The sequence below is a fragment of the Ambystoma mexicanum genome, chromosome 6p (genome assembly GCF_040938575.1).
Source record: "Ambystoma mexicanum isolate Mex_15411 chromosome 6p, UKY_AmexF1_1, whole genome shotgun sequence".
NCBI classification, from domain to species: Eukaryota; Metazoa; Chordata; class Amphibia; order Caudata; family Ambystomatidae; genus Ambystoma; species Ambystoma mexicanum.
Window position 1 is genome coordinate 589956964 of NC_090935.1, and position 27219 is coordinate 589984182.

General features: G+C 51.6%; 1 protein-coding gene across 1 annotated transcript in view; it reads left to right on the forward strand.

The window, feature by feature from the left end:
• AP3B1 (adaptor related protein complex 3 subunit beta 1) overlaps positions 1-27219 on the forward strand; it is a 2743269-nt gene that overhangs the window by 681831 nt on the left and 2034219 nt on the right. Inside the window, exon 9 of the mRNA XM_069627424.1 lies at positions 20104-20201. Coding sequence (XP_069483525.1) covers positions 20104-20201 — 98 coding nt within the window. The remainder of the gene's footprint in view (positions 1-20103; positions 20202-27219) is intronic.

Sequence of the window (27219 nt, forward strand, 5' to 3'; positions counted from 1 at the left end):
TGGGCGAGACAACTGTGGTTCCCTCACCTGCGCAGACTGGCGGTGTGCGAACCCATCAGACTCCCGTGCTAGTACAATTTACTCTCCCAGCTCGGAGGACAAACAGTGCATCCACAACCCAACTCGATGAACTTGGCAGCATGGCTCCTGAAGGCATAGTTTGGCCATCTCAATTTACCACAGAGGTGTATGGATATCTTAAAAGAATCAAGGAAACCTAACACAAGGCACTGTTAATTTGATAGGTGGAAAAGATTTGCAATTTGATGGCAGAATAAACAAATCAACCCAGTTGATTGCACTCCTTCCAATATTGTCACCTACATGCTCCACTTCTGGCGGCGCTGTCAGCCTACACCACCTCCCATAACCAGGTGTCATGGTGGAAGGTGCCAGTTGCCAAAGCCTTTATGGCTCCACCCTCCAATTTCTAACCCACCACCAGGGTGGGACCTTAATGTGGTGCTTGTTAAACTCATGGGACCCCCCCTTTGAATCCATGCATAAAGCTAGCCTCAAACACCTGACTTATAAAACTGCCTTCTTAGTAGCCATTACATCCATAGGAAGGGTCAGTGAAATTCAGGCTCTGCCAGTGCAGGATCCTTTCTTTAGTATACATAAGGATAAACTGGTTTTACAAACTCACCCTAGGTTCTCATCTAAGTTTAGTTCCAAATTCTATGTTAACCAGTCCATTGAGCTACCGGCTTTTTTCCAAGAACCCAAAAGCTCTGCTGAGTTGAAACTACACACACTAGATGTAAGAAGAGCGGTCCTCTACTACGTAGACAAGACCAGACAGCTAAGAAAAACAGATCAACTGTTTGTCTCCGTAGCTACAGGCAGAGAAGGAGATCGCGTCTCTAAAGGCGCCTTCTCTAAATGGATAGTTAAATGTATCCAGCTGTGCTACTCCCTTTCAGAAAAGACACTGCCTTTTAGGCCAAGGGCCCACTCCACTAGAGGTACTGGGGCCACTCTGGCTTTCATTGCAAATGTACCACTTAAAGCAGCTACATGGAGCTCTATTCACACTTTTACTCAGCACTACTGTATTGACACTCATTCCAAGACAGATACTCAAGTGGGACAAGCGGTTCTAAGACATTTGTTCGCTCATGATCCTTCTCACATCCCACCTCCTTCTAACACTGCTCGCTAATCTATGCACAGCATGTGATCTAAGCAGATTCCACAAGCCTCAGAAGGGATACATTACTGACCGTAATCGTATTTAGAGGGGATTGGGTCCTCCGACGTATTCCATATCTATGACAGTAATCACCACAGCTGCGCTGCTTCGGAAAATCTTCGGCGTCTGCGTCCTGCGTTGATGACGTCGAAACGCCGCCCTCGAAGACCTCCTCTGACGGCCGACGTCACTGGATGTTATAAGTAGGACGCACAACGCCTGTAGCCTCAGTTGTTCCGTTTTTTTCGCGAACGTGTTCGCTTCGGGAATCTCGGCGCACCTCGACTCTTTGGAGTTTGTTGCTTTCTCGGTTCTTCGAACCTGTTTGTGAAATATTTCTTTGTGAAGATGTCTACCTCGTCTTCCACACCGCGTCCAGGCTTTAAGAAGTGTGGGGACTGTGGGTCCAAGATGTCGGTCACGGACTCGCGCAACACCTGCCTCTGGTGCCTCGGTAGGCCCATGACACGGATGACTGTCGACTGCCAGTCGCTCACGTTAAAAGCCTTGTGGGAGCGCAAGAAGAAGTTATCGGTAGGTAAGGTGTCCAAGCCCCGGAAGTCGAGGTCTGCGGGGCCTTCGACGGATGACTCGAGGGGCGACTCTCCGCGTTGCCGGAAGTCCAGTGGGTCTCGGTCCCGGAGTCGGTCTCGCCACTCCTCTGCCTCTTCGAGGCACTCCCGGAAGCGCCGTCATCGGTCGCCTTCCTCATCCGAGGACTCTCCCCGTCGGCGGGTCGCTTACCACACCAAGCATGCGACACTGGAGGAATGGGCTTCCTTCGGGAAGAAAATGTTGGCGAGTCTCGAATCGCAGGGCACTGGTACGTCTGCGCCTCCGAGTGGGGTCGGTCGTGATCAGCCGAGAGAGGCTGCTCACACGCCTTCGTGCTCGGGTGGTCGTCACGATTCGCGGGAAAGGTCCCGCTCAGACAAGGGTTATTGTTCTCGGCATGCCCAGTCCAGGTCCCGGTCCTCGACGCGCTCGAGACGGCGTGAACCTGTGAAGTCTTCGAGGAAGACATCGACGCCTGTGGCGCCGAGGTCGTCGACGGACTCTCTCTCGAGGCTCTGCCTCCGAGGAAGTAGTCGACGCCGTCGGCACCCAGGATGTCAAGGGACACGCTCAGTGCTCCGCCTTCGAGGCCTGTGTCGACGCCGTCGATGCTGTCGGCGCCGCGTCTGTCGTCGACGCCGATTCACTCAACGCCGGTGCCGATTCACTCGACGCCTTTCGAGGATGTGTCCACGGGGGTACCCCTTGGCTCGGGAGAACCACCTAGAAAAGCTCTAGCCAAGGTCAAGCATGGCTTTGGTTCCAGTTCTGTGCCTTCTTACCGTCATCTGGAGTTCATTTCAGAGATGGATGAGGGCTCTGATGATGGCATGGTGCCTGACACGGTGCCTAACGAGATTCTCTCGGGCCATAGCCAGTTTGAGGACCTGAGGCTGTCCCTGCATGATGCTAGTGGGCTGGACACCTCTCCGGAGGTGGAGTTTTGTAGGCCTGAGCCTGGCTCTCATGCCGATTCTTCGTACTGGCGCCTTATGTCACGGGTCACTGAGTACTTAGGATGGTCTGCTCCCCCAGGGGATTTTGTTCGGGATGACCTTACGGATATCCTCAACATTGGTTCACCAACTGACCCAGTACTGCCGTTTCATATGGCTCTACAGAGGAGGGTGGCAGTGGCTTGGACTGCTTCGGAGAGTCTCCCAGCAGTGAGCAAGTCTTTGCCGCGAAAATACCGCCCAGCCAGTAGTGACCCCTGCTACTTGTCCAAGCACCCTACTCCGGAGAGTTTGGTGGTGCAGGCGGCTACGGCCCCGGCAAAACAGGCATCCTACCCTACCATCCCTCCTGATAGGGACGACAAGCGTTTTGACGGCTGGGCGAAGAAAGTGTTTTCTGCAGGGTGTATGGCGCTTAAGGCGGCCAACTCCATTTGTGCCTTGTCTCGTTTCACGCACACTCTGTGGAACTGTTTCCTTGGTTGCTGAACATATTCCCGAAGGGGATGAACGGGATGGTTTCCTTGCCATCGTTCAGGATGCCAAGGATGCCATGTGTGAGGCCGTTCAGTCGGGTTTGGACATGGCAGATTGCGTCAGCCGGTCCATGGCGGCGAGCACCATGATACGCAGGTTTGCGTGGTTGCGGAAGTCGGGGTTTGCTCCTGATGTGCAGGCCCGGCTCCTCAACATGCCCTTTGACGGGGAACTTCTTTTTGGCAGCAAGGCTGACGAGAGCCTTGAGAGGTTGCAGACCTCAAAAGCCGCAGCGAAGTAGTTGGGCGCTGCAGTTTTCGCCAACCTCCGCCTTTTCGTCGTAGGGGACAGCAATGGAGGGGAGGTTCCTTTCATTATTACTCATCCTTTGGTAAAGCGAGAGGAGCTGCCAGTCAAAGGGGCTACCGTAGGAGTGCCAGAGTTGGTAAACAAGGTACTCGAGGTGCCAAGGCCGCTCGGGCTGTTGGCTCTTTGCCATCAGGCAACACCACAGCCGCTTCAGCTCAGTCATGAGGCCATGTCCCATGGTTCGTCGGTTGGGGGAAGGCTGGCGCAGCATCTTGCAGAGTGGCGCGCCATTACTTCAGATGTGTGGATTCTGGAGATCATAACCCACGGCTACTGTCTTCCTTTCCGGCAGAGGCCTCAAGGCAATCCACTGGGGAATCTCTTTGAAGAGTCTGGATCCGCTCCTTACGCAGGAAATTCAATCCCTGCTGGAGAAAGGCACCATAGAACTGGTGCCTGTAGCGGAGAGGAACAAGGGATGGTATTCCCCTTATTTTTTGATTTCCAAGAAAGACGGGGGATTGAGACCCATCATGGACTTGCACGGTTTGAACAAACTCCTCGGGAAGGACAAGTTCAAGATGGTTACTCTCTCAAGTCCTCCAGGCCCTTCAACTTCAGGACTGGTTGGTGTCTCTCGACCTCAAGGACGCTTATTTTCATGTGCCGATCCATCCAAAGCACAAGAAGTACCTGAGGTTTGCGGTTGGCGACTCGCACTTTCAGTTTCGGGTCCTGCCGCTCGGATTGACCTCCGCCCCGAGGGTCTTCACCAAGCTCATGGTAGTGGTTGCAGCGCATCTCAGGAAAGGGGGGATTCACATCTACCCCTACCTGGACGATTGGTTGATCAGGGCGCGCTCTCCCGAGCAAGTACTGGATCATCTGTCAGTCACCTGCCACTCCCTCCACAAGCTGGGCTTCTCCCTCAACTTAAAGAAGTCTCACTTGACACCAACTCAGCGGCTCCAGTACATCGGAGCAGTGCTCGACACGTCCCTGGGGCAGTGTTTTCTTCCCCAGGTGAGGGCTCATCACATTCAGCAGATGGTGCACAAGTTTCAACTTTCCCAGACTCTCCAAGCGTTCGAGTTCTTGAGACTGCTCGGCCTCATGGCATCCTGCATTCTTCTGGTGCCAGAGGCCAGGTTGCGGATGAGATCTTTGCATTGGGGACTCAAGCTCCAGTGGTCTCAGTCCTCCGGGAGGATATCGGACCCTGTTCAGGGGCCGTCTTTGGTTGCCCGGGACCTTCTGTGGTGGGCCAACAAAGGCAATCTGATGAGGGGGGCTCCATTTTGGCTGCCCTGGTCGGAGGTGACAATCGTGACTGACCGCATCCCTCACGGGATGGGGAGCTCATGCCAACGAGTTGACAGTCAGCAGTCGTTGGTCTCTGTCGGAGTCCAGACTCCATATCAATCTGTTGGAGCTGAGGGCCGTCAGGCTTGCCCTGAAGGCTTTTCTGCCGACGGTGCGAGGAAAGAATGTCCGGATCCCGACGGACAACACAGTGGCCATGCACTACCTCAACAAAAAGGGCGGGGCAGGGTCCCTTCCTCTTTGCAAGGAGGCGGTACAACTCTGGTTCTGGGCAATCCAGCAGGACGTTTTGATCTCAGCAGGTCATCTGACAGGAGACGAAAATGAGACGGCGGATGCTCTGAGCAGGCAGAGCGCGATCTCTCACGAGTGGGAGTTGGCTCAGGAGATTCTCCTGGAGATCTTCACCCTTTGGGGGACCCTCAAGTGGATTTCTTCGCCTCCAGTGTCAACCGGAAGTGCGAGAGGTTCTGCTCGCAGCAATTTCCTCCAAACAGAGCCTTTGGAGATGCGTTTGTGGTGGAGTGGTCATTTGCACTGCTGTACGTGTTTCCTCCAGTCACCGTCATCCTGCAAGTACTGCGGAGGTTATGGAGGTTCGGTTCCCGGATGATCCTCATTGCTCCGGCGTGGGCCCGGAGGACGTGGTACCTGGACTTTCTCGACTTGTCCATCTGCCCTCCACGTCGTCTTCCCTACCGAGACAATCTCTCACAGGAGGGGGGGTCAAGTTCTCCATCCAGAGGTCATGTAAATGCAATGCTCTTTTTCTCATGCCTATCTTATTCTGTAACCAAGTTTTTATGTAATCCTATCTTCCTGACCTCTGTTGCGCCCTGTTACCTCTGGGTTTTGCGCGCTATACTAAATAAATAAACAAACAAACAAATAAACATGTCCCTCAACCTTCACGCTTGGTTTCTGAAAGGTTGAGGTATAAGGATTGGGACTTCTCTGAAGACGTGATGGAGGTGTTGCTCTCGGCCAGACGGCCAGCAACAAAGTCCCTGTACCGTTGCCGCAAGTTCTGCAACTGGTGCAGGGTTAAGAATGTGGATCCTTTTTCATGTGACATTCCTGTAGTTCTGTCTTTTTTGCTTTCTTTGGCCCACAGAGGCCTGCAAGTGGGTACCGTTAAAGGTTACCTGGCGGCGCTGTCCATATTTAAGTGCTCGTCTGAAGAGTGTTCCTATTTTAAAATTTCTTTGTTTCTGAAAGGGCTCACTAATGTGTTCCCTCTGTCGCCTTTCCAGGTGCCCGGTTGGGATTTGAACCTTGTTCTCAAGTTTCTGAGGGGTGCTCCACTTGAGCCTTTGCATACATGCCCTTTGAGACTGTTAACCCTTAAAACTGTATTTTTAGTTGCGGTCACTTCGGCTCGCAGAGTGAGTGAGTTACAGGCACTTTCAGCTAAGCCACCCTTCACGGTGTTTCACAAGGATAGGGTTGTCCTTGGAGTTCGTCCTTCTTTTCTTCCGAAGGTGGTATCGGAATTTCATTTAGGCCAGAAGGTTGTTCTTCCGGCCTTTCATCCTCCTCCGCATCCTGGTAAGGAAGAGGAGAGGCTCCATAGGCTTGATCCTAGGAAAGCGTTAAGCTTTTAGCTTTTATAGTTCAAGCATGTCCCGGGTCAGAGTGGACGATCAGCTCTTCTTTGGTTATGCTGGAAAGCGTTTGGGACAGGCTGTGACGAAACAGACTTTGTCTCCCTGGATTATTTTGGCTATCTGAGTGTTACCACTTGGCGGGTAAGGACCCACCGTTCGGCTTACGGGCCCATTCTACCAGGGGTATGGCTGCCTCTACTGACCTGCACAGGGGTGTTCCTATTCGAAACATCTGTGATGCGGCCACCTGGGCTTCGGTACATACTTTTGTACGTCACTATTCCCTCGATTCCATCCGGGGGCAGGATCTGGCCTTTGGCAAGGCGGTCATTTACTCTGCAATTTGATTGGGCATTCTAAATTTCTGTTTTCTAAATTATTTTCCCACCTCCTTGCATTGGTACTGCTTTGGGAGTCTGTCATAGATATGGAATACGTCGGAGGACCCAATCCCCTCGCAGAACAAGTTACTCTCTTACCTGGTAACGTTATTTCGATCGGATGGTCCGACCACGTATTCCATATCACTCCCTCCCTCCCTACCTTCCCCGCTACAGAATTTCTTATGCGATTGCAGCTTACGTTTCCGCAAGGCTTTGTGTGTCAGACTGGCAGAAGACTGGTGGCACACGTTCTGGGAAAAAACTACAACTGAGGCTATGGGCGTTGTGCGTCCTACTTATAACATCCAGTGACGTCGGCCGTCGGAGCAGGTCCTCGAGGGCGGCGTATCGACGTCATCGACACAGGACGCAGACGCCGAAGCTTTTCCAAAGCAGCACAGCTGTGGTGATTACTGACATAGATATGGAATACGTCGGCGGACCATTCCATCGTAAGAAAGTTACCAGGTAAGAGAGTAACTTGATCTTCTGATGCTTGTATCTGCTTAGATTCACATGCACCCGCCCTTCCTCCCCTCTGAGAGAAGGCGCATGGATGCTTGTAGTCTTCTCTATCTAATTGCTTGGAAAATCTGTACTCGCTACTCCTCATGCAACCTCAAGTCAGAAAAAATACAATCTGAGGGTCCTACACCCTTGCGGGATCATGGGTACAGTGGACGTCACACTAGGGATAGTATTACTGGCACGCCCCAGTGCGACGTTTCAAAAAACAAACTGTAATACTCTGCAGCTTCCACTAGATGTCGGCCTATGCACAGCATGTGAATATAAGCAGATACAAGCATCAGAAATACGATTACCGTGAGTAATGTATCCCATATATCCTGAAGGGAGCTATACAGATCCATTATGCTGAGAACTACAGTATGCGCTCTTAGTTATGAGCGCTTCCCTGGTGCCAGGAGATCTGAAAGGCGGAACATGAATGAACATGTGGAGGAGTCACTGGAGCCATCCGGCGCAAGACACAAGGTGGAAGGCTGCAGTAACTGGTGTGCCGGTCTGGGACCGCACCAGACGAAGGCGGCCAGTCTGCGTGGCGGCCGCGGGAACCAGATAACAGCGCCTCAGCCACAGTAACAGAGAGAGGCTCAACCACAAGGTGGGAGCTGTGAAGGACGTTGAAGCTGGCGAGTGTGGACGGTGTACCTACAAACTGGAGGCCAAGCACCTAAACACTGCTTACCGCAAGGGAAACCTGAGAGTCCTGAAGAAAGCCAGTGAGTCCTGGAGAGAAAGATTGGGCCATTGGTGCACTTCGGCAACGATACTGAAAAAGGCTAAATAATTGTGAATGCAATGAAAGACAATCATTTTGGGAGGCAAAGCCCGAGAGAGATCAAAGTAGGAGAAGAAAACCTCACTGCGTGAACTTTTGCAGAACCAAAACAGTTAAGATTCAGGGACCCTTACACATGGGAGAATAAGAGAGCCCTTCACCTCGTGAACATTTGCGAAACTACAAGTCTGCAAGTGTGTGTAAAGTGAACCACGCTGAAAGTCCTGAGGAGAGTATACCAGCCCAAAGCTAAAATTTGCTATTGTAGAAAAAGACCACCTAAAGAAGTACTGGCACAGGAATACGCCAGGTAAACCCAAAACAGCAAATTAAGTGAAATTGAAGTGGAAAAAACCTGGCAGGGGAGTACACCAGGGATCCTGTATAGTTGTAACTTCTTTCTAAAACTGCTTTGGAATACAAAGTGTTTTGTCATTAACCAAGAAACCTCCTTGAGATATCTTGAAAACCAACCTGGGGAAGGGAGCCATCCCCTGGAACTGTGCACCTTATCCATTGGTAACTTTTGTGTTGGAATGCATTTATATTTCTTTTGAACTCAAACATTTGAAGACTAGAGACGACCCCTTTGCACGTTAGTTACTTTAGAATGTAGAATGTGAGGACAAGGATAGGATTTTGGGCACAGGACAGTTTTGCTTTGGACATCTTGACATTGGACAGAACCTTAGTTTTGGTTGAAGTAGGGAAATAACTCTTAGAAGTAGGGACAGTGAGGCATTTTGCAAACCCTTATTTAATAAAAGCCTGTAACCACAAATATGACTGTGTCTGCGTCTCATTCCTGGCTCCTCACAGTAGGTAAACAATGCCTTACTATTGATTGAAAGTCAAATCATATTGTCTCAGTGAGAGTTGCACAGATTTCAGGGACTGAACTTTTGAGAGGTTAACCGCAATATTAAATGTTTGATTGTGTGATGGCCCTGCTTCATGTCTCTTTTAACGGCCTCTTATTGTTAGGCAGAAACCTGTGCCGTTCCCTTAGGGACCACTGCAAAAGTCTTAAGACTACAGGTGTTGGCAGTAAACCCAATTGGTAGCAGTCTGTACCACCCAGATTTACCTGGTAGCTGTGGCTGAGCAGCCAGAATTCTCTCAAGAAGAGTTACAGTATATAGAGCACACAAGATAGGTACCAAAATACAGTAGCACAAGCAAACACTGACCAGAGCTTTGGTAACAAAGTATATAATTATTTAACGACCCACTTAGAAACACTCCAGCACTATTATTGTAAGCAAGTTCAAAAACACAGTCACTATTAATATACATACATCCCTTATTCCTTATTAGACAAGTCTTAGTTAACACCACTTATTTCGAGACAGAGGTGAGTGCTTAACTAAAGAGGGCACTCCAATAAGTTAAGAAAAAGGGAGGGAAAAGGCAGAAATTAGGAACAGCACACAACACAATACTTTAGAAACACTCAGCAAGGCAGGAAAGTCAAAGTCTACTTGTGAGCAAAAAGTTCAGAGGCCAGGCTCTCTCTTGGAGAGAGTAGAACACTAATGCGCCCAAGATCACAGTTTAAAAGGCTTGGAAAGTCTTGCAGAGAGTTTAAAAAGGAATCAGTTCAGCTCAGGAAAGTTCAGTTAGCCAGCCTAGTGCCAACCCAAGTGGTAAAATGAGGATTTACGAGACACCCCACACAGACCGTTGCGAGGGAGGCCAGGCGGACACAGTACCTTGAAAGTGGTGAGGATCCTCCAGCGGGGGCAGTTGTTCCTGGCAGTGGATGCAAGTCGCGGCGTCGTCCAGAGGAAGGGAAGATCTCGACGTGCAGGAAAGCTGAAGGTCGTTGCACAGCCAGGGAAGAAACCCGCCGCGGAGTTCTCCGGTTAAAAGGTACTACCCTTTTGTTCGCGGTAGTGGTAAAATGTGGTATCCCGGTTGCCGGGGTGCTTGGGACAGGCAAGGTGGCCACAGGATGGTCCGGGAAGGAGAAAAGGCGGGCAAACTGGTTATCCCCACCATTCAAAGGAAGAAGACTCTTCGGGATGAAGATCTCCTCTGTCGTTGGAAGAAGTGGTGAGTCGGTTCAGCAGGGCTCCACCGGTGGTGTCGTCTTTGCAGGTCGGCTCAGCTTCTCCCTCTTCGGATTCTTTGGTCCTGAAGACCCAGTCCCCAAAGCCCTGCTTTTATGCAGATAACCCCCCATTCATCAGTCTTAGCTGTCACTCAAACATGCTAAGTGGTGAGCCGGGCGGCTCACCACTGGGCCAATCGCACAAGAGTGCGACTTGAGTTGCCGAGGCAACTCAGTCCAGGGTGCCTAAACCCCCTCCAACACCCCCTGTGGTACCCAGACAGAGTGGCACCACTTTGGAGGTCTTCTGTGCAGAAGCCCGCCAAAAGTGGAACAAAGGGCTCAACTTCAGGTTGGAGACACAGAAGCGAACAAAAATGCCATTTTGGAACCGAGTTCTGGCAAAAAATACCAACCAGTAAATTAATATATAAATAAACCGGCGGTATGTTTGAGGCTATGTTAAAAAGTATTGGGGAAAATCCCATAGGAATATATTTGCGGTTGAATATAAAAAGTAGTATCCACTGCCACCAGCCAAACCTCTCTCTGGTGGGACTGGACAGTGCCCCCTTGAACAACAGACCCAGGGGCAATCGAATTGCCACTACCAGAACACCCACAATATGATGGTTTGTACTAGTTCTGTTCACAATTTAGGACTAGTAAAGCCAATGGTGACTTTACATGCCCTGGGAGACAGTATTCAGTCCCAGGGTACGGAGTCTATGTTTGGGAGTCACTATGACACCCCTGTGTTACAGCACGGAGGGTGCTGTGTAACAAACATACCAAAAACACATGAAGCCCTATGGAGTAAAAGACCCCATAGCCCATAAAACACATTACAAAGTCAAAGGATATCTCAAATCATGTCTAAGAGTGGGAGAAAAAGAGTCTCACTCTTAGCAGGAGAAAAAAATAAACCCCAAAAATCCAGCCAAGCTGCTGGGGGACTCACTAGGTTTGGGAAATTAGCCTTAACAGAGAATTCTCCCTAACACTTATAGGTCTCCGCCTTATGCAGGTTAAGACAAAGATGCATAAAACGGAAAGCCCTATTGATCGACGAATGGCCTGGAAGTTGGAGCTGGTTATTCAGTTGAATATCAGTTGGTCTGTAGTGTCTGCTAGCAATACAAAGGGTGACTTAATTTTAAGGAAAATGCAACAGAAATAGTTGTATTTGGGGCTACTCTTAAGCTTCACTCTGAATGTTAAGAGTAACAGAAAATAATATTAATGATGTTTGTAAATCTGCTTAGAATCACATGCTGTGCATATGGTCCGACATCAGTGGTAACCGCAGATTATTGCATCTTGTCTTTCGAGAATCTAAAGGGGACGTTGACACGGGCGTGCCTGTAACACTATCCCTACGTGATGTGTGGTGTACCCAAGATCCCTCATGCGTCGAGGTGCCTCAGATTGTTTTTTTCCGCCCAGCATACTGGATGCAGAGCTCATCAAAGACTTTGCTTATTGTCCCATCGACCTTTGGTCGAATAATTATATAAAATATCCATATCACCCTGTCCGTCCTAAGACAGCTATTACAGACCTCCGCCGAAGACCTTCAAGAACTCGACAGACGGTGACCAGTCAGCGCTGCCGACCAGGTGGCCGGGCCTTCCGCCGGCCTATACAGTAGGGAGAGTGGGGTCAGGGTGGACATTTCTATCCAAATTGAGAATGCCTTTCCCTTTCCTTCCTCTTTCCCTTTCGGTCTTCGTCACTCTACCCATCCTCAGCTATGGAGAGGACTCCATTTAGGTTTTGCCCTAATTGTAGGAGCAAATTCCCTTGGAAAAATAGGCACAGACGGTGCTTGCCCCTCGATCACAAGGTAGGAGGATGCGCGGCTTGTAAGCTCCTCCGTCCTAAAACATTAAAGGACAGGACCGTAGAGTCAAGCGGTGGGCATTCTGCAGTATGGCGAAGGCCGAATATTTTCTCCTGCTGCCGCAGCCACCGAATGTAACAACGGCGAGAGTGACGATCAAACCTGCGAACCAGAGATTATTGATCTTTTGACGGAACTCTTGTGTTCCGCATAGTCTGCCCGCTAGGCACGGTTAGGCACTGCTATGGGGAAGTCACACCCAGGCGACAAAGACAAATATGTACACTGCACAAAGCATAAAACCCCAAGTCAATCTTTGGCCTGGTCAAAGAAGTCTTCAGCGCCAACGGGTACACTGGACGCTCCGGCAGCACCCGCCGACCGGCGGGATCGGCAGACCTCCCCACAGTCGCAAATGCGCCTAGCGACCGGGCCATCGGAGACAAAGGGCGCTACCCCTAATATACCAGGTTCTGTCGAGATGCATCGCAAGAAGGCGTCCGGCGACTATAGGATTCCGGTTCTGCCGAAGAAGGCGGTCGCAGAAGATAAGGCCCCGGCACCGCCGAAAAAGGCATCCGCTGAGCACAAGGCACCGGTGAAGGAGACCACCTCGCAATCGCAGGCTGAAGCTACGCGCCCCCGCCCGCAGAGGACGTCGCCAACAGCTTAGCTAGGATTGTTGCCGCCGATTCTCAGAAGCGGCAACCCGTGGATGCGCCTAGGCCCACAGAAAGGCCTAAAGATCCGCCGAGGTCCAAGGATGGCCTAAGCGGGTTACCGAAACCGAAAGAGACGTCTCACCTCTGTCTGTACCCCAGGAGGAGTTCTCTGAGGGCGAACAAGGGCTATTCTCGACGATGAGACGAAAATCTCGACACTTTTCGTCGGATGAACACGATCAGGACCTTTTTCCACCTCTAGACTATTCTAGGTCCTCTGTTTGGACTAGAGAAAAGTTTGAGAACTGTATGGAAAGGCTGGACAGGTTTGTTTCCTGTTCAGAACAACCTACACCAAGGAGGCCAATGGATCAGAGCCCTCTGGACCCCAAAGCTAAATTTCCAAGACTTGTTGACCCTTGTTTAGAACAGGATATATACAATTACGACCTAACTGAGGATGTGTTACGCTCACCTGGCTCCCAAAGGGGCGTCGGTCGGATCCAGATGGCTGCGGTCTCCACCAACGTGATGCGTAGTGCAGAGATGACTGACTGGACTGGCCCTCCTAATCTTGTCTGCTTGACCCGTAGAAGTATTCTGCAAGTGGAGGGATGGATTTAGCCACCCGTGGATTCAAGTGATGGCAACCCCCACAGTCCTCCCAACTAATCACCTCCGAAGTGCCCTCTCAGCAATCTCACCTTATATTTTTGAAAGATGAGCTCTCCATCCTGCATGGATTGCAGATGCGCGTTGATGCCAGTTACTTCACTGGTTTGAAGGCGTGGGAGAGTTCCGGAGAGTATTGACTCTGAGGTTCCTGGCAGGGTCTGGTAAGTATCAAGTTCATAGAGTTCAATATGTCCGATGTTTCACTCTTCTCCCCCCTTCCTTCCTTGTCTTGCAGCTGAGATCGTGAGAAGATGCTCTCGTGGCAGCTGGTGACGCTCAGGTAAGAGTCTGTATTACCCGATGCTGTCCGGTGAATGTTGCACTTGTTCAACGTGTTGTTTTCTCTCTTTGCAGGTACGGCACATGAAGATGTGGAGAGTTATAGAATAATGCCTCCGGTGGTAAATCAGGTAAGTCTATGGTGAAAAGTTATATTTGTTGGTTTTCTCGGCTCATCTTGTTGTTTTCTTTTGTCCCCCAGGTGCCGGAGTTCGGCGAAGAAATGATGGAGGCAGCACCGAATCGAAAGATGCTGCGAGGACTGGTGAGTAGGGCGCGGCGCTGCAGCAGCTGGAGATGCGAAGCGTACAGAAATGATGTTCTTTCCAGGTCCGGAGGCGAGATGGATCCGGAATCAGGTGAGGAATTCGAAAATAGTTCCAGATTCGAGGCTGGCGTGGCAGAAGACTGGATGCAGACTGCAGGCACGGTGAGCGTTACGCTGCTGGATGCAGAATAACGCGAAGCGTGTGCTGCTGTTCGGGCGTGGTTTAAATAGCCTCCAAAGTAGTTCCAGGTAAGAAGTTCCCCAGAACCACGCCCGAGTAAAAATAGTCCCTGTAATAAAATAGTCCCATCCAAGCCTCACGTTGGCTTGGACTCACTTGCAGCATGGTCTGCAGCAGGTAAGTAAAGTCTATGAGCCTGGCGCCTATGGCGCCAGGACTGATTTCTATGATGAGCCTGGCGCCTAGGGTGCCAGGACTGAACCCAAAAAGCCCCCAGCCGGGGTGTTGGGGTTTTAATAAGTATCTGGATGCCTGTTCCCGGAGCGGATGGGCTTGGTCCTGATGCCCGGGGGTAGGCATCATGACAGGATGACATTCCTGCTGACACTCGGGATGAGGAATTCATCAACCCTGAGGACATGCATGATCCCATAGAGGGCTGGCAAGAGAACCCAGATGTGGGTGACCCTCAACCATGGCAGTCCCCGGATCATCAAGACCCTGATGCCCTGCAGTCGCTTCCCACTAGGCAACCATCCTCGCCAGTGGATGACAAGTTGACTTTTAACGTAATGTTGCGTAAGGCAGCTGATCACTTTAAAATTGCAACAGATGAAGCGGTCCCTGAAGCTGACTTTGTGGAGGACATCCTTAAGGAGAAACCGCCGGCCAGCCAGGCTATTCCTCTCCTCAGTTCAATCAAAAATCGTCTGGCACCCTCCTTTTCAACCCCTGTCAGCCCACAAATGGAAAAACTTTCGCCCTTCTCCATCAGACCCTCTGTATATCAGAGGTCATTCCACCCTACACAAAAGCGGGCATGGGTCCCTTTGTCAACAGACGAGGCACGCCCTGATAAGGAAGGTAAAGAACTTTACGCCCTTGGGAAAAGTATCAAAGTCGTAGCGTTCTCAACCCGCATTGCCAACAACACCTTGTTGGCCAGCTAAGCTGCTGCCCAGTGGGCCTTACTACAGGAAGGCATACAGGAGGTTCCCGAAACCCTACGTACTCATCTCTTCACCACTGTCACTGAGGGCAGACCAATGAACCAAAGCATTCTTAAGAATTTGTTGTATTCTGCAGAAACGGCTTGTCGATCTCTTGCTCAGGGCACACTCCTGAAGAGACATGCGTGGCTACGGAACTCTGGATTCAAGCCAGTGACGCAAGCGTTGCTGATAAACCCATGGAAGAATCCAGTCTGTTTGGGAAGGCAGTCGATGAGGCCCTCGAGACCGTAAAAAAGGAGCATGATACCTCAAAAACACTGGACCAGATTACACAAAGACCCTCTACAAGAAGAGGATCTGGGTCCAAACAGCTTTTTCGTGGCCAACGCTTACCTCAACAATACTCATCGGGAAACAATTGGAATTCTACACAGGGAAATAGCGGATATACCACCCCGTATCCCCAATGGGGTCAGCGCCGTGGCAAAGGAAGAGGCCGGAACTCTACCCCCAGAGACTCCCCGGCCTCAGTTTCGAAATGATACAAAGATTCAGGAATAACTACAGACCAGTGGGTGCTAAAGACCATGGCTCACAGGTACTGTATAGAGTTCAACCGGTCCCCAACATTCAGACCTCCATGAGCAAGACGACTGACACCAGACAATCTTAGCATTCTTCTGCAGGAAGTCGAGACAATACAAGAGAAAGGAGCCATAGAAATCGTACCTCTGTCACAGGTAAAAGAAGGTATTTATTCAGTGTACTTCCTTGTACCCAAAAAGCATCTAACCATGCGCCCTGTATTAGGTATGCGCCCAGCGAACAAATTTGTAAAGCCACAAAAGTTCCTCATGGTCACACTGCAGGAAGTAATTCCAAGTAATCACAGGGAGATTACATGTCAACACTGGACATGAAAGATGCATACTTTCCTATTTCAATGTTGCCAGCGCACAGAAAATTCCTCAGATTTATGATACAAGACAAGCATTATCAGTTCAAAGTACTACCCTTCGGCATAGCATCTGCACCAAGGGTATTTACAAAAGTACTAGCGGTGGCAGCAGCACATCTGCGCAGGCAATCCATCCCGGTCTATCCTTACCTCGACGACTGGCTCATAACAGGTGACTCTTACGAAACATGTCTGTCAAATACCCAAAAGACGATAGATCTTGTATTCAGTCTGGGATTCTCTCTCAACCAGAAAAAAATCCAGCCTAGACCCCAGTCAGGTCAAACAGTTCCTAGGGGCTCTAATTCGAAAAAGGACGGCCTCGTCTTCCCCTCCGAGAGGGTCCAAAACATGTTGTTTCAGATCCCTCAGTATGTAGCCAGTCGAGATGTGACTGTACGCAAGGCTATGCGACTGCTAGGAATGATGGCGTCATGTATCTACTTGGTCCCTCACGCATGCCTGCGCATGTACCCAATGCAAGAGTGGCTCAACAGCCAGTGGTGTCAGGCCAGCGGACAGTGGGACGATCTAGTGGTCGTCTCGCCGGCACTCGTTCTTTCACTGCAGTGGTGGTCGAGGGAAAACCTCCTGAAAGGGCAATCCTTTACCACCCCAGCAGCGGAAGCCACTCTAACCACAGACGTGTCTCGACAGGTTGGGGAGCTCACCTGCTTCAACAAACAGCGCACAGAGTTTGGTCATCAGACATAGCATTCAACCACATAAAACTGTTGGAACTGTTGGCAGTGTTCAAAGCACTGAAGGCTTTCCAGACACAACTGCAGGGTAAGACGATCCTCATCCTCACAGACAGCACCACGGCCAAGTACTATTTGAACAAACAAGTGGGCACTCATTCTCCAGGGCTGTCCAAACTGTCCCAGAACATTTGGAAGTGGGCTCTCAAACGCAACATGTTCATGTTATCACAACATGTTCCAGGGGAAATCAATCTTCTGGCAGACATACTCGGCAGAGACTTTCCGTTGACCAGGGAGTACGAATGGTGATTAAACAGAGACATCGTCTTCAAAGTTTTCACAGAATGGGGCTTCCCAGAGATAGATCTGTTTGCAACTCTGGAGAACGCTCAATGCCAAGATTACACTTCCAGGTACCCCCAGAACCATTACAAGGGGAACGGACTCTGGATTACATGGTCAGGGAAATTTGTCTACACTAAATCCCCCCCCCCCCCCCCCGACTCCACTGCTCAACAAGATCTTGCACAAGATGCACCAGGAACCAGTCACGATGATACTGGTGGCCCCATGTGGGTCCGTCAACCCTGGTTCACTCACCTGATGGAGATGTCCCTATCTACTCTAGTCAAACTGCCTTGCCCGTACAACATGTCTCAAGACAGAGGGGAGATGCTTCAACCATGCCCGCAGACCTTGAACTTAGCGGCCTGGCTCCTGATGTCATAGAGTATGGACACCTGCAACTCCCTCAGAGATGTATGTACATTCTCAGGGAAGCAAGAAAACCGAACACCAGATACTGTTATTTCAGTAAATGGAAACTGTTTGTCATCTGGTGCAACTCAAAGAGCATTAACCCAATTAACTGCTCTCCCACACACATTGTTTTATACCCAACTAATTTACTTGACTCGGGCCTGGTCTTCAACTCCTTAAAGCTGCACTTAGCTGCGCTTTCAGCCTACACGACATCTCAACAGAAAGTGTCATGGTGGAAGATACCAATTATTAAAGCTTTCATGGAAGGAGTGAAGATAATTCACACTCCCATTTCTAACCCGGCTCCCGGATGGGACCTAAACGAGGTGTTGACTAGGCTTATGTGGGGGCGCCTTTCGAGCCCATGCACAAGGCAAGTCTTAAAGACCTCACCCTTAAGACTGCTTTTTTGATAGGTATTGCCTCCATCAGGAGGGTAAGTGAACTACAGGCACTCTCGATCCTAGATCCCTTTGTAACAGTTCACAAAGATAAGGTTGTTCTGCGCACTCACCCTAGATTTGCGCCTAAATTCATTTCTAAGTTCCATGTGAACCAGTCAATAGAACTACCAACGTTCTTTCAGACTCCTTCAAGCCTGGGAGAAAGAACCCTGCACACACTGGATGTACGCAGAGCTGTCATGTTCTACATGGAAAGAACTCGACCACTTATAAAGACTAATCAGTTTTTCGTTTCGATGGCAGCAGGAAGAGGAGCGCGGTATCCAAATCCACCATCTCTAGGTGGATTGTTAAATGCATCACACACTGCTACACTCTTGCTCAGAGAGAGCTGCCCTTCATGCCTACAGCACATTCCACTCGAGGGACTGAGGCATCCATATCATTCATTGCTAATGTACCCCTTGAATATATTTGCAAAGCGGCAACCTGGAGTTCTGTACACACCTTTACAAGACACTATTGCCTAGACACTCATTCTAGGTCTGATTCTGTGGAAATAGGAGGCAGGAAACAGGTGGTTGCTGAAATAATATTTCTTTCTTTAAATGAGTAATTGTCCAAAATTAATAAATATAGAGTTTCAGGCGGTTTCTTCACCGCAGGGTCTTCCTTCCCCAGTACTCTAGTGAAGCCAGAGGCTGTCTTCTACCTCGAGGTGTCCGGATAGGCCCACCACTCTGTTCCGACATCGCTCCTCTCCTCTGTCCTGTGAACATAAAGACAGCGTTTGTTAATTCAGGAGGCTTTTTGTACCGTCTCCCAGATTCAAACCCCCACCAATCACTAGGGTTCCTGCCTAGCCGTTCATTCATTGGTGAGGAAGGCTTTGTCCCGCCTCCCTGGAACGGTTCTGCCTGCCCCGGAGCACAGGGGAAAGTCTTGTGGTGCTCGTGTCAACGCGGGCACGGGACAGTCTTGTGGCGCTCTTATCAGCGAGGTTTGCTTGGGGTCGGGACCAGGAAGCATACGGGCGGACCCTGGCACCTGTATTCCCTGCCCAACTATGTCGTGCCTTGGGACTGGAGTGGTGTCTCCTGGGAGCACTTTCGCCACCTTTCTGGCTTGGATCGACCGTCCGGTAAGTAACTGTTCATGCCGACGCCGATGTGCTCACCCTGCGCAGCGTTTTCCATTTGTTTACCATCGGCCTCGTGTCGGGCTCCCTGCCTGTATAGCCCCTATGTCCATTGCCTGCGTCCCCAGGGTACATTGTCGGTTCCTCCTCACAGATTCTCAGGTCGGACAGGCAGTACAAAGACATCTTTTCACTACTGTTCCTTCGCACAACCCACCTCCAACGCTGGGTACTGCTCTCTAGTCTATGCACAGCATGTGATTCTAAGCAGATTAACAAGCATCAGAAGACGTGCATTACTTACCATAAAAGCTTTTCTGATGGTTGAATCTGCTTATATTCACATGCGCCCACCCTTCCTCCCCGCTCGGATGGAAGGAACATAGACTTTTTACTACTTTCTCTCTTTTCTGTACTCACTCTCAATAGTTATAAGGCTCCCTCACGGAAGAAAAAATGCAATTGGATGGACCTCGACACGTGAGGGATCTTGGGTACACTACACTATAGTTTTACAGGCACGCCCATGTCAACGTCCCCTTTCGATTCTCGGAAGACAAGATGCAATACTCCGTGGTTACCACTGGATGTCGGACCATATGCACAGCATGTGAATCTAAGCAGATACAACCATCAGAAATGCTTTTACAGTAAGTAATGCATGTCTTGTGGTACTTGTCTGCTTTTGGAGTGGTTGCCAGATTAGTATAGTATGTTTACTATTGTTTCACAGCAGAATTCTAAAGTCTTCTAAACTTTGCTCATTCACCGGCCTTGCAATGCAAGAGTAAAGTTTGGCACGTTTAGTTTTTTTTTTTAATGAACATGAAAAATAAACAATTTATCACATTTGCATGCCACTATCCATGTGCATTTATACATTGCTTTTCTCAACCATTTTTGTGTTTTTCTATATATATATATATATATATATATATATTTATTTATTTTTAGGTCAGGCCTCAAAATGTGCACTTGCAGCTCTCCATTGGCTTGTGATAATTTACTCTTGGCATCTGAGAACTGCTGTGCTTTCTGCATGTGAATAACTGGGGAAAGGGCTTTTTATTCCCGTCTAGTAGGTGGTAAATTTAAATTATTTTCCCCTTCTTTAGGTGGTGATGGCGGTGGGTCAGCTCTACTGGCACTTGGCCCCAAGCGCAGAGGTTGGCATTGTCGCTAAAGCTTTGGTACGCTTACTTCGCAGTCACCGGTGAGTAACATTGTGGTATTGTTTCCTTGTCCTGATGTAAATGGATGGGAGATAGAACCTTTTTCACCAGAAATACCTTATTCCCCTTTAGATTTTGAGGTGCCTGGCGGTGCATCCCTGGGAGCATCCACTGCCCTGACTCCGCCCACTGGCGCCACTCCCCAGTCCTCTTTTCCGCGTTGACAGCAACAGACCGATTCCACCAGCGCTCCTGGGTTTGGCCTTGCCATGTATTTCTACGTGCTCTTCCCCGGACTCTTCCCTTATCTTTTTGTCTTTGTAATCTAGGTACTTGGTCCGTCGGTGTCACGCTCCTCCCTGGCGCATGTCAACTTCAGCAGGTCTCAGCAGGTGTCCAGCCTGCAAGGGACTCTTTCCCACTACTGACCCCCACTCTCTTTGCCTCCGCTGCCTTGGCCCTGACCACGGCTTGGAAGTTTGCACTGCATGCGACTCTGACTCGACGCGCACTAAAGAACAGGCCAGCTAGGTGGAGAGAACTTTTTGAAGCGTCGCATCAGGAGGACTCGAAGAAGTTTGTCCAGCAGAAATGGAGGCCCAAAGGAGGGCTGTTATTTTCCATCGCACCCCGTAAGGGCGATTCCTTCCCGAGGAAACGTCCAAGCGGGTGGAACCTCTCGGGTTGTGTTACCAGCACACGCACTGAGGCTGACCAAGCTACCAGCCTTATGGCTGAGGTGTCTTCGGACCCTAGCGGTATCAGTGCTGAGGGACCGCAAGGTTCTTCTACCAGGTCTACACCCTACTACCGACTCCATGTCCGAGGGGGCACCTGCATGCAGCACTACCGACTACTATGCCGAGGGCGATACGCCTCCCAGGCCTAGACCTGAGGTGCGGGATAGGCCTCATGTTCCAACACCAAGGGTCTTGGTTGAGGCCGTGTCCGGAGGGCCTTCCACCACGATACTGGCACGCAACCCGACGAAATGGCCGCTGCGCCAAACATGTCTGCTCGTCCGATGCCACTCCTAGGAACAGAGCAGGCGGGTGAACGAGTTTCAAGGTAGGACTGGTGTCAACCAGGTATGTGGCCTACAGTGTATCCATCAGTAGCGCAGGGCAGGTTCCCCCTGCAACCCAGACTGCCCCAGCAGCCCCCAGCCACTCAGTCCCCCTGCCTCCTAGGACAGGTTCTTCGAAAGGTTTTTGGGGCTGATGCAAACCCCCCAGATGGGTGCCATCCTAAGGCATGCAGTCAGGGACTTGCTCCCTCTGGTCACTCCACCAGTGCCTATAGTCTTTCCTCCAATGGCTCCGGCAACGCAGACCCCAGCGGGTCCCCTGCTGCCGGCTCCTTCGAATCCGCCCCCATTGCAGGCGATTCCGAGCCAACCTCCGCTGCAGTCTCCGGCTCCATTCTCCACACTGCAGACCACGGAGCGCAGCACCCCTCCTCCCACGGCATACCAGCCGGACACCCAGGCGGATACTGACGAGGAGGAGGACCCTGACACGCTGTCTTCAGCAAAGGCCTTTTATGACAGGCTTGTAGGTCTGGCAGAATTGCTGGGCCTTCCTCATCCTGAGGTAGAACAGCTTGAGGAGGGGGTCTTGGCAGAGGTCCTCTCCCTACGACCACCTACCAAGACGGGTGTACTGATGCAGAATGATGTCGCTCTGGCCAAGAAGGGTTGGCTGAAGCCACACGCTGCACATCCTGTAAATTGGCCCCTCAATGCCAAGTATAGACGGAGGGGGATACACTTGTTAGGGAGAATTCTCTGTAAAGGCTAATTTCCCAAACCTAGTGAGTCCCCCAGCAGCTTTGCTGGATTTTTTGGGGTTTATTTCTTTTCTCCTGCTAAGAGTGAGACTCTTTTACTCCCACTCCTAGACATGATTTGAGGTGTTCCTTTGTCTTTCCATGTGTTTTATGGGCTATGGGGTCTTTTACTCCATAGGGTTTCATGTGTTTTTGATGGGGGTTACACAGCACCCTCCGTGCCGTAACCCAGGGGGTGTCGTAGCGACCCCCCAACATAGTCTCCATACCCTGGGACTGACTACTGTCTCCCAGGGCATGTAAAGTCACCATTGGCTTTACTACTCCCAAATTATGAACAGAAACCAGTACAAACCATCATATTGTGGACGTACTGGTCGGGGCAATTTGATTGCCCCGGGGTCTGTTGTTTGAGGGGGCACGTCTCCGTCCCCCCTGATCGAGTTTTGTCTGGTGGCAGTGGATACTACTTTTTATATTTGACTGCGAATATATCTCTATGGGATTTTCCCATTGTTCGAGGCTACCAACTTTAATTATTTAATTCCCATAGCCTCGAACATAATTATTTATTTAATATTAATTCACTTTTCCCGAGGACAGAGGAGATCTCCAGTCCGGAGAGTCTTCTTCCTTTGACTGGTGGGGATAACCAGTTTTGCCTTCTTTTCACCTTCCTGGAGCATCTCGTGGCTGCCTTGCCCGTGCCAAGCACCCCGGCAACCGGAATACCACGGTTTACCACTACCGCGAATAGAAGTGTAGTACCTTTCAACCGAAGAACCCTGCGGCTGGTTTCTTTCCTGGCAGTGCAACGACCTTCATCTTTACTTACCTCTTTTTGCTAGTGTAATTTACAAGTGTGTCTTTAAATAAATAATTATATACTTTTACACCAAAGCTCTGGTCAGTGTTTGCTTGTGCTACTGTATCTCTGTACCTATTGTGTATACTCTATATACTGCCTAACTCTTCTTGAGGGAAGTCTGAATGCTCAGCCACAGCTACCAAGTGAATCTGTGTGGTGCAGACTGCTACCAAGTGGGTTTACTACCAAACACCTGTAGTCTTAAATCTTTTGCAGTGGTCGCTAAGGGAACTGCACAGGTTTCTGCCTAACAACACTCTTGCTATCAATGCACCCCCAGCCGCACTTGTCGGTGATCACTGCAGCGTCACTCTACTCTAAGCCTCAGTCGTCCTCGGCCACCTCGTCCTCAGCGCTGCTAGGCAAGGAGGAGATTATCTTAGAGGCATACAGAAAAAAGCTGCACTCCGCCTCCCTGCGTCAAGCCAACGCTGATGCCATGCTTGCAGCGGCTAACCAGAGGTTGTGGTGGTAAATATCTGACTTACTTCCGAAACTCCCAGCGCAGAGACAGGCACGCTTTAAGGCGGGTCTAGGAGAAGCCAAGCTTGTAGCGCAGGACATCATGGAGTCCACAGTGGCCCACATCGATACCTCCTTGCCGGGCCATCTGCATCACCATGGACATGAGAAGGACGGCTTAGCTTTGGGCTACAAAGTTCAACCCGAAGTCCAGGATTGCATATTGGTGAGAATAACAGCTTGCAAACCCTTTCTCCAGCATGGGGTCTGGCATGGATTCACATGCTCATGAATATTCCCCGTCGTCAGGCTGGGAATCCTCGGTAAAGAAAAAATCAGTATCAGTTTCGTTTCTGATCTGTCTTTCGTAGTAGTAACCAGTCACTGATCTCTGCGTCATACTGACCACAGCCAATGACTGCCATCTCCCTAAGCCCCTCCTCTGGCAGCCATCTTCAGATTTTTACCGCACGTTCAAGTGTTGGGAGTCCTCGTGCTTAGCTCTCGAGCTTTTACTGCGTGTTTCGCGCTTTTTCAGGTGAATTTTCTGATTTTTTCGGATAATCGAGCCTCAAGCTCCACCGTTTCTACTCCCGTTAACGGGTACCCGTTGCAGGATTTTCCTACGCCCCTCAAGGGTGAAGATTTCGTCGAAATCAACCTCTTGGAGGATTCCAGAAGATTCGCGGCCTACTTCGAGATGGCCCAGGACGCAAGTTTGTCACCCGGACCCAAGCTGTTTCGCAGCTGCCCTGGATGCGGGCTGCAGAATGTGTTTAAGGAGGACGAACATTCGCAGTGCCTCTACTGTTTTCATGGGAACAAGACTCATGTAGAGAAGGACTGCCAGTTCTGCAAGAACTTGTCAGCGCGGACCATGAGGGACCGTCGATCTCGTCTCGCCAGCTGGTTGAAGAAAGGCTCAACGAGTGAGAAGAAGAAGAAAGGGTCCGAGCGGGCTTCTAAGTCCTGTGCGGGCGCCCCGGCGACGGGGGCCCAACACCAGGCCAAGCGCTGCGAGTCCGCTGGCTCCGGGAGCGCCGAAAGGTCGGGCTCTTTGGTCGCCAGGCAGGGCGCACCTTCCCCGGCATCGTCAACCACGAACCCGCGCTCCGGTTCGGGGAAGAGGAAGTCCGAGACCCCGGGTAAGCTTTGGGAGGAGCCCCGCCCGAGAGAGGGGGAGCGAGGCGTCACCCCTCCCCCTAAGGAGAAGGTCCAGGACGCACCTAAGGTGGTGAAGGCCCCTACCCAGCAGGCAAAGGCCTCCATCGAGGCGATCGTGGCGACTCTGGCCAAGCCGGCAGAGACCCCGCCAGCGGAGACTGCCTCCGGGACTAGAGTTTCCCTGCCGCCAAGGAGGGGAATCCTCTTTTCAGCCCATAGTCATGGCCACCATGATGGAACAAGGGGGGGGGGGGGCACGGTAGCCTCCTCGAGCTCGGTGTCGGCCTCAGAGGAGGAACTGACCAAGGTCATGAGGAATCTCGAAGTACAATTCGAGAAGGTTCAGTCCCGCAAGGAAGATCCTCGGGAGGTAACCGAGGAATACGACGATGGTGAGGAAGAGCAGCCTTCCCTTCCGGCACAGCCGGAACCTAGGCCTCAGTATAGCTCGGCGGCCATTTTGTCTGCGATCCAGTCCTTATGCTCTGAGACAAGGACGAGATTACCACGGCCCAGGCCGGAGGACCCGCAACCTGGCCCGTCGGGAAGTCCTCAGAACAAACGACGGAGGACCCAACCCTCTCCTCCGCTCGCCCCCCGTGAGGCCTGCAGTTCCATCCTCATCCTCCCACGATTCGGGAGATGCCGGTGCGGTGGGCTCGACGACGGGTTCTGAGGGCGACGGAACGGGTATCCCGTCGCATGGGCATCTCCGCCCGACAAGATCTTTCCATGCCATGATCGCCAGGGCGAGCAGAAAAAGGAAGGTTTCCTCTATCAGCGCCGGGAGGCCAAGAGGAAGACTGTCATTGCGGTGCCTCTAATCCATGACATCTGGGAGGAGGGCCTGTCGGTACTCAAGAACCCCTCCACGGCACCACCCAAACGGGACCGGTACGAGAAGAAGTATCGGGTCCCCCGAGACCGCTCCCCTGTGCCTCAGGTCCCAGCCAACGCCAGACTCGGTCGTCTCGGCGGTGGCGAAGAAGTAAATGGCGGGGTCAGGAGCCTCAACGTCGAATTCCCCTCCGGACGGCGAGGGAAAGAAGTTGGACGCCATGGGGCGATGGGTCATTTCGTCGGCGGCGACGACGATCAAAGCGGCCAACGCCCTGGCGATCGTGGCCCGTTACGACAGGGAGCTCTGGTTTAAGCTGGCCCCCATATTGGACTTCCTACCGGACGACAAGAGGTCCGAGGCCCTGTAAGTACTTCAAGAAGGCGAGGTGGCATCGGACCACGCCATAACGGTGGCAACCGATATTGCCGATACCGGGTTCCGCCAGCTGGGCAACGGAGTTTGCCTACGACGACGGGGTTGGCTCCGGGCGACCGACTTCCGTCAGGACGTCCAGACCAGGGTGTTGGACATGCCGTTCGACGGTAGCAACTTGTTCGGGAAGGCGGTGGACGAATCCCTCCAAGCCATAAAAACGGAGACGGCCCGCGCTCTAGGAGCCCTCTAGCAACGACGGCCCTTTCGGTGCTCCGGAGGCAGACGGGGGGGGCCTCCAAGGGATCCAGCGGTGGCTCGTCGTCCTACCGCCAGGCGGCACGCTCTTCGTCTCAGGAGGCCTACAGGGATCGCGGCAAGCAGGGAGCGCCTCGTCGGCAAGGTGGCCAGGGCGGCAAGGCCACCACCTCCAAGCAGGACTGAACCGGCCGTGGCCTCGGGCCCCCAACGAAGCACCCCGGTGTGAGGCCGGCTGACGAAGTTCGTTGGCGTGTGGAAGTCCATCTCCACCGATCGTTGGGTGCTGGATACCCTGGCAAGAGGACACTCTATCGAATTCCTGAAGAAGTGCCCTCACATTCCACCTGTGGCCAGGAAGGAAAATCACGTCTCGCAACTGCTGTTGGAAGTACGGGCGATGCTCAGGAAAGGTGCCATCGAGCCCGTCCCGAAGAGGCTCCGGGGTGTACTCAAGGTACTTCCTCGTCAGGAAGAAGACGGGCGGCTGGCGTCCCATCCTGGACCTTCGTCGTTTGAACAAATACATCAGGTCACAAAAGTTCAGGATGGTCACCCTCCAGCACGTGCTGGGACAGCTGGAGCAAGACGACTTCCTATCGTCGCTGGACCTGGAGGATGCATACTTCCACGTTCCCATCCTCGGAAGTCACCGAAAGTTCCTCAGGTTCGTCGTCCAGGGACGCCACTACCAATTCAGAGCACTGCCGTTCGGATTGAAGTCGGCCCCCAGGGTCTTTACCAAGTGCCTGGCACCAGTGGCGGCGCGGCTGCGTCTGCAGGGGATTCACATCTACCCCTACCTGGACGACTGGCTCATCCGCTCAAGGACGAGGGAACTCGCCGTCGAACACACTGCGAGGACCGTCCAGCTACTCACAGACCTGGGATTCGCCATGAATTACCCAAAGTCCCACCTGGTGCCGTCGCAGGTGGCCCTGTTTCTGGAAGCGAAGCTCGATACAGTGAGGCGCCTGGCGGCACCGTCGGAAGAACGGACGAAGACCATTCTGGGGAAAGTGCAGCGCCTGCTAGCCACGGACGTGGCCAAGGTGAGGTCCATCAAGTCCCTCCTGGGGATGATGTCCTCTTGCATCTACCTGGTGCGCCTTTGCAGATTACGGATGCGCCCTCTTCAAGAATTTCTCGACGCCCGTTGGATGCAGGCGACGGGCACTTTCGAAGACAGGGTCTCCCTCAACGAGGTGTTCCGGCGGGCGATTCAGTGGTGGGGCGTTCGAGCGCACCTCAGGGCGGGCAAGGACTTTCAGACGCTGGCGTACCAGGAGACTGTGACGACGGACGC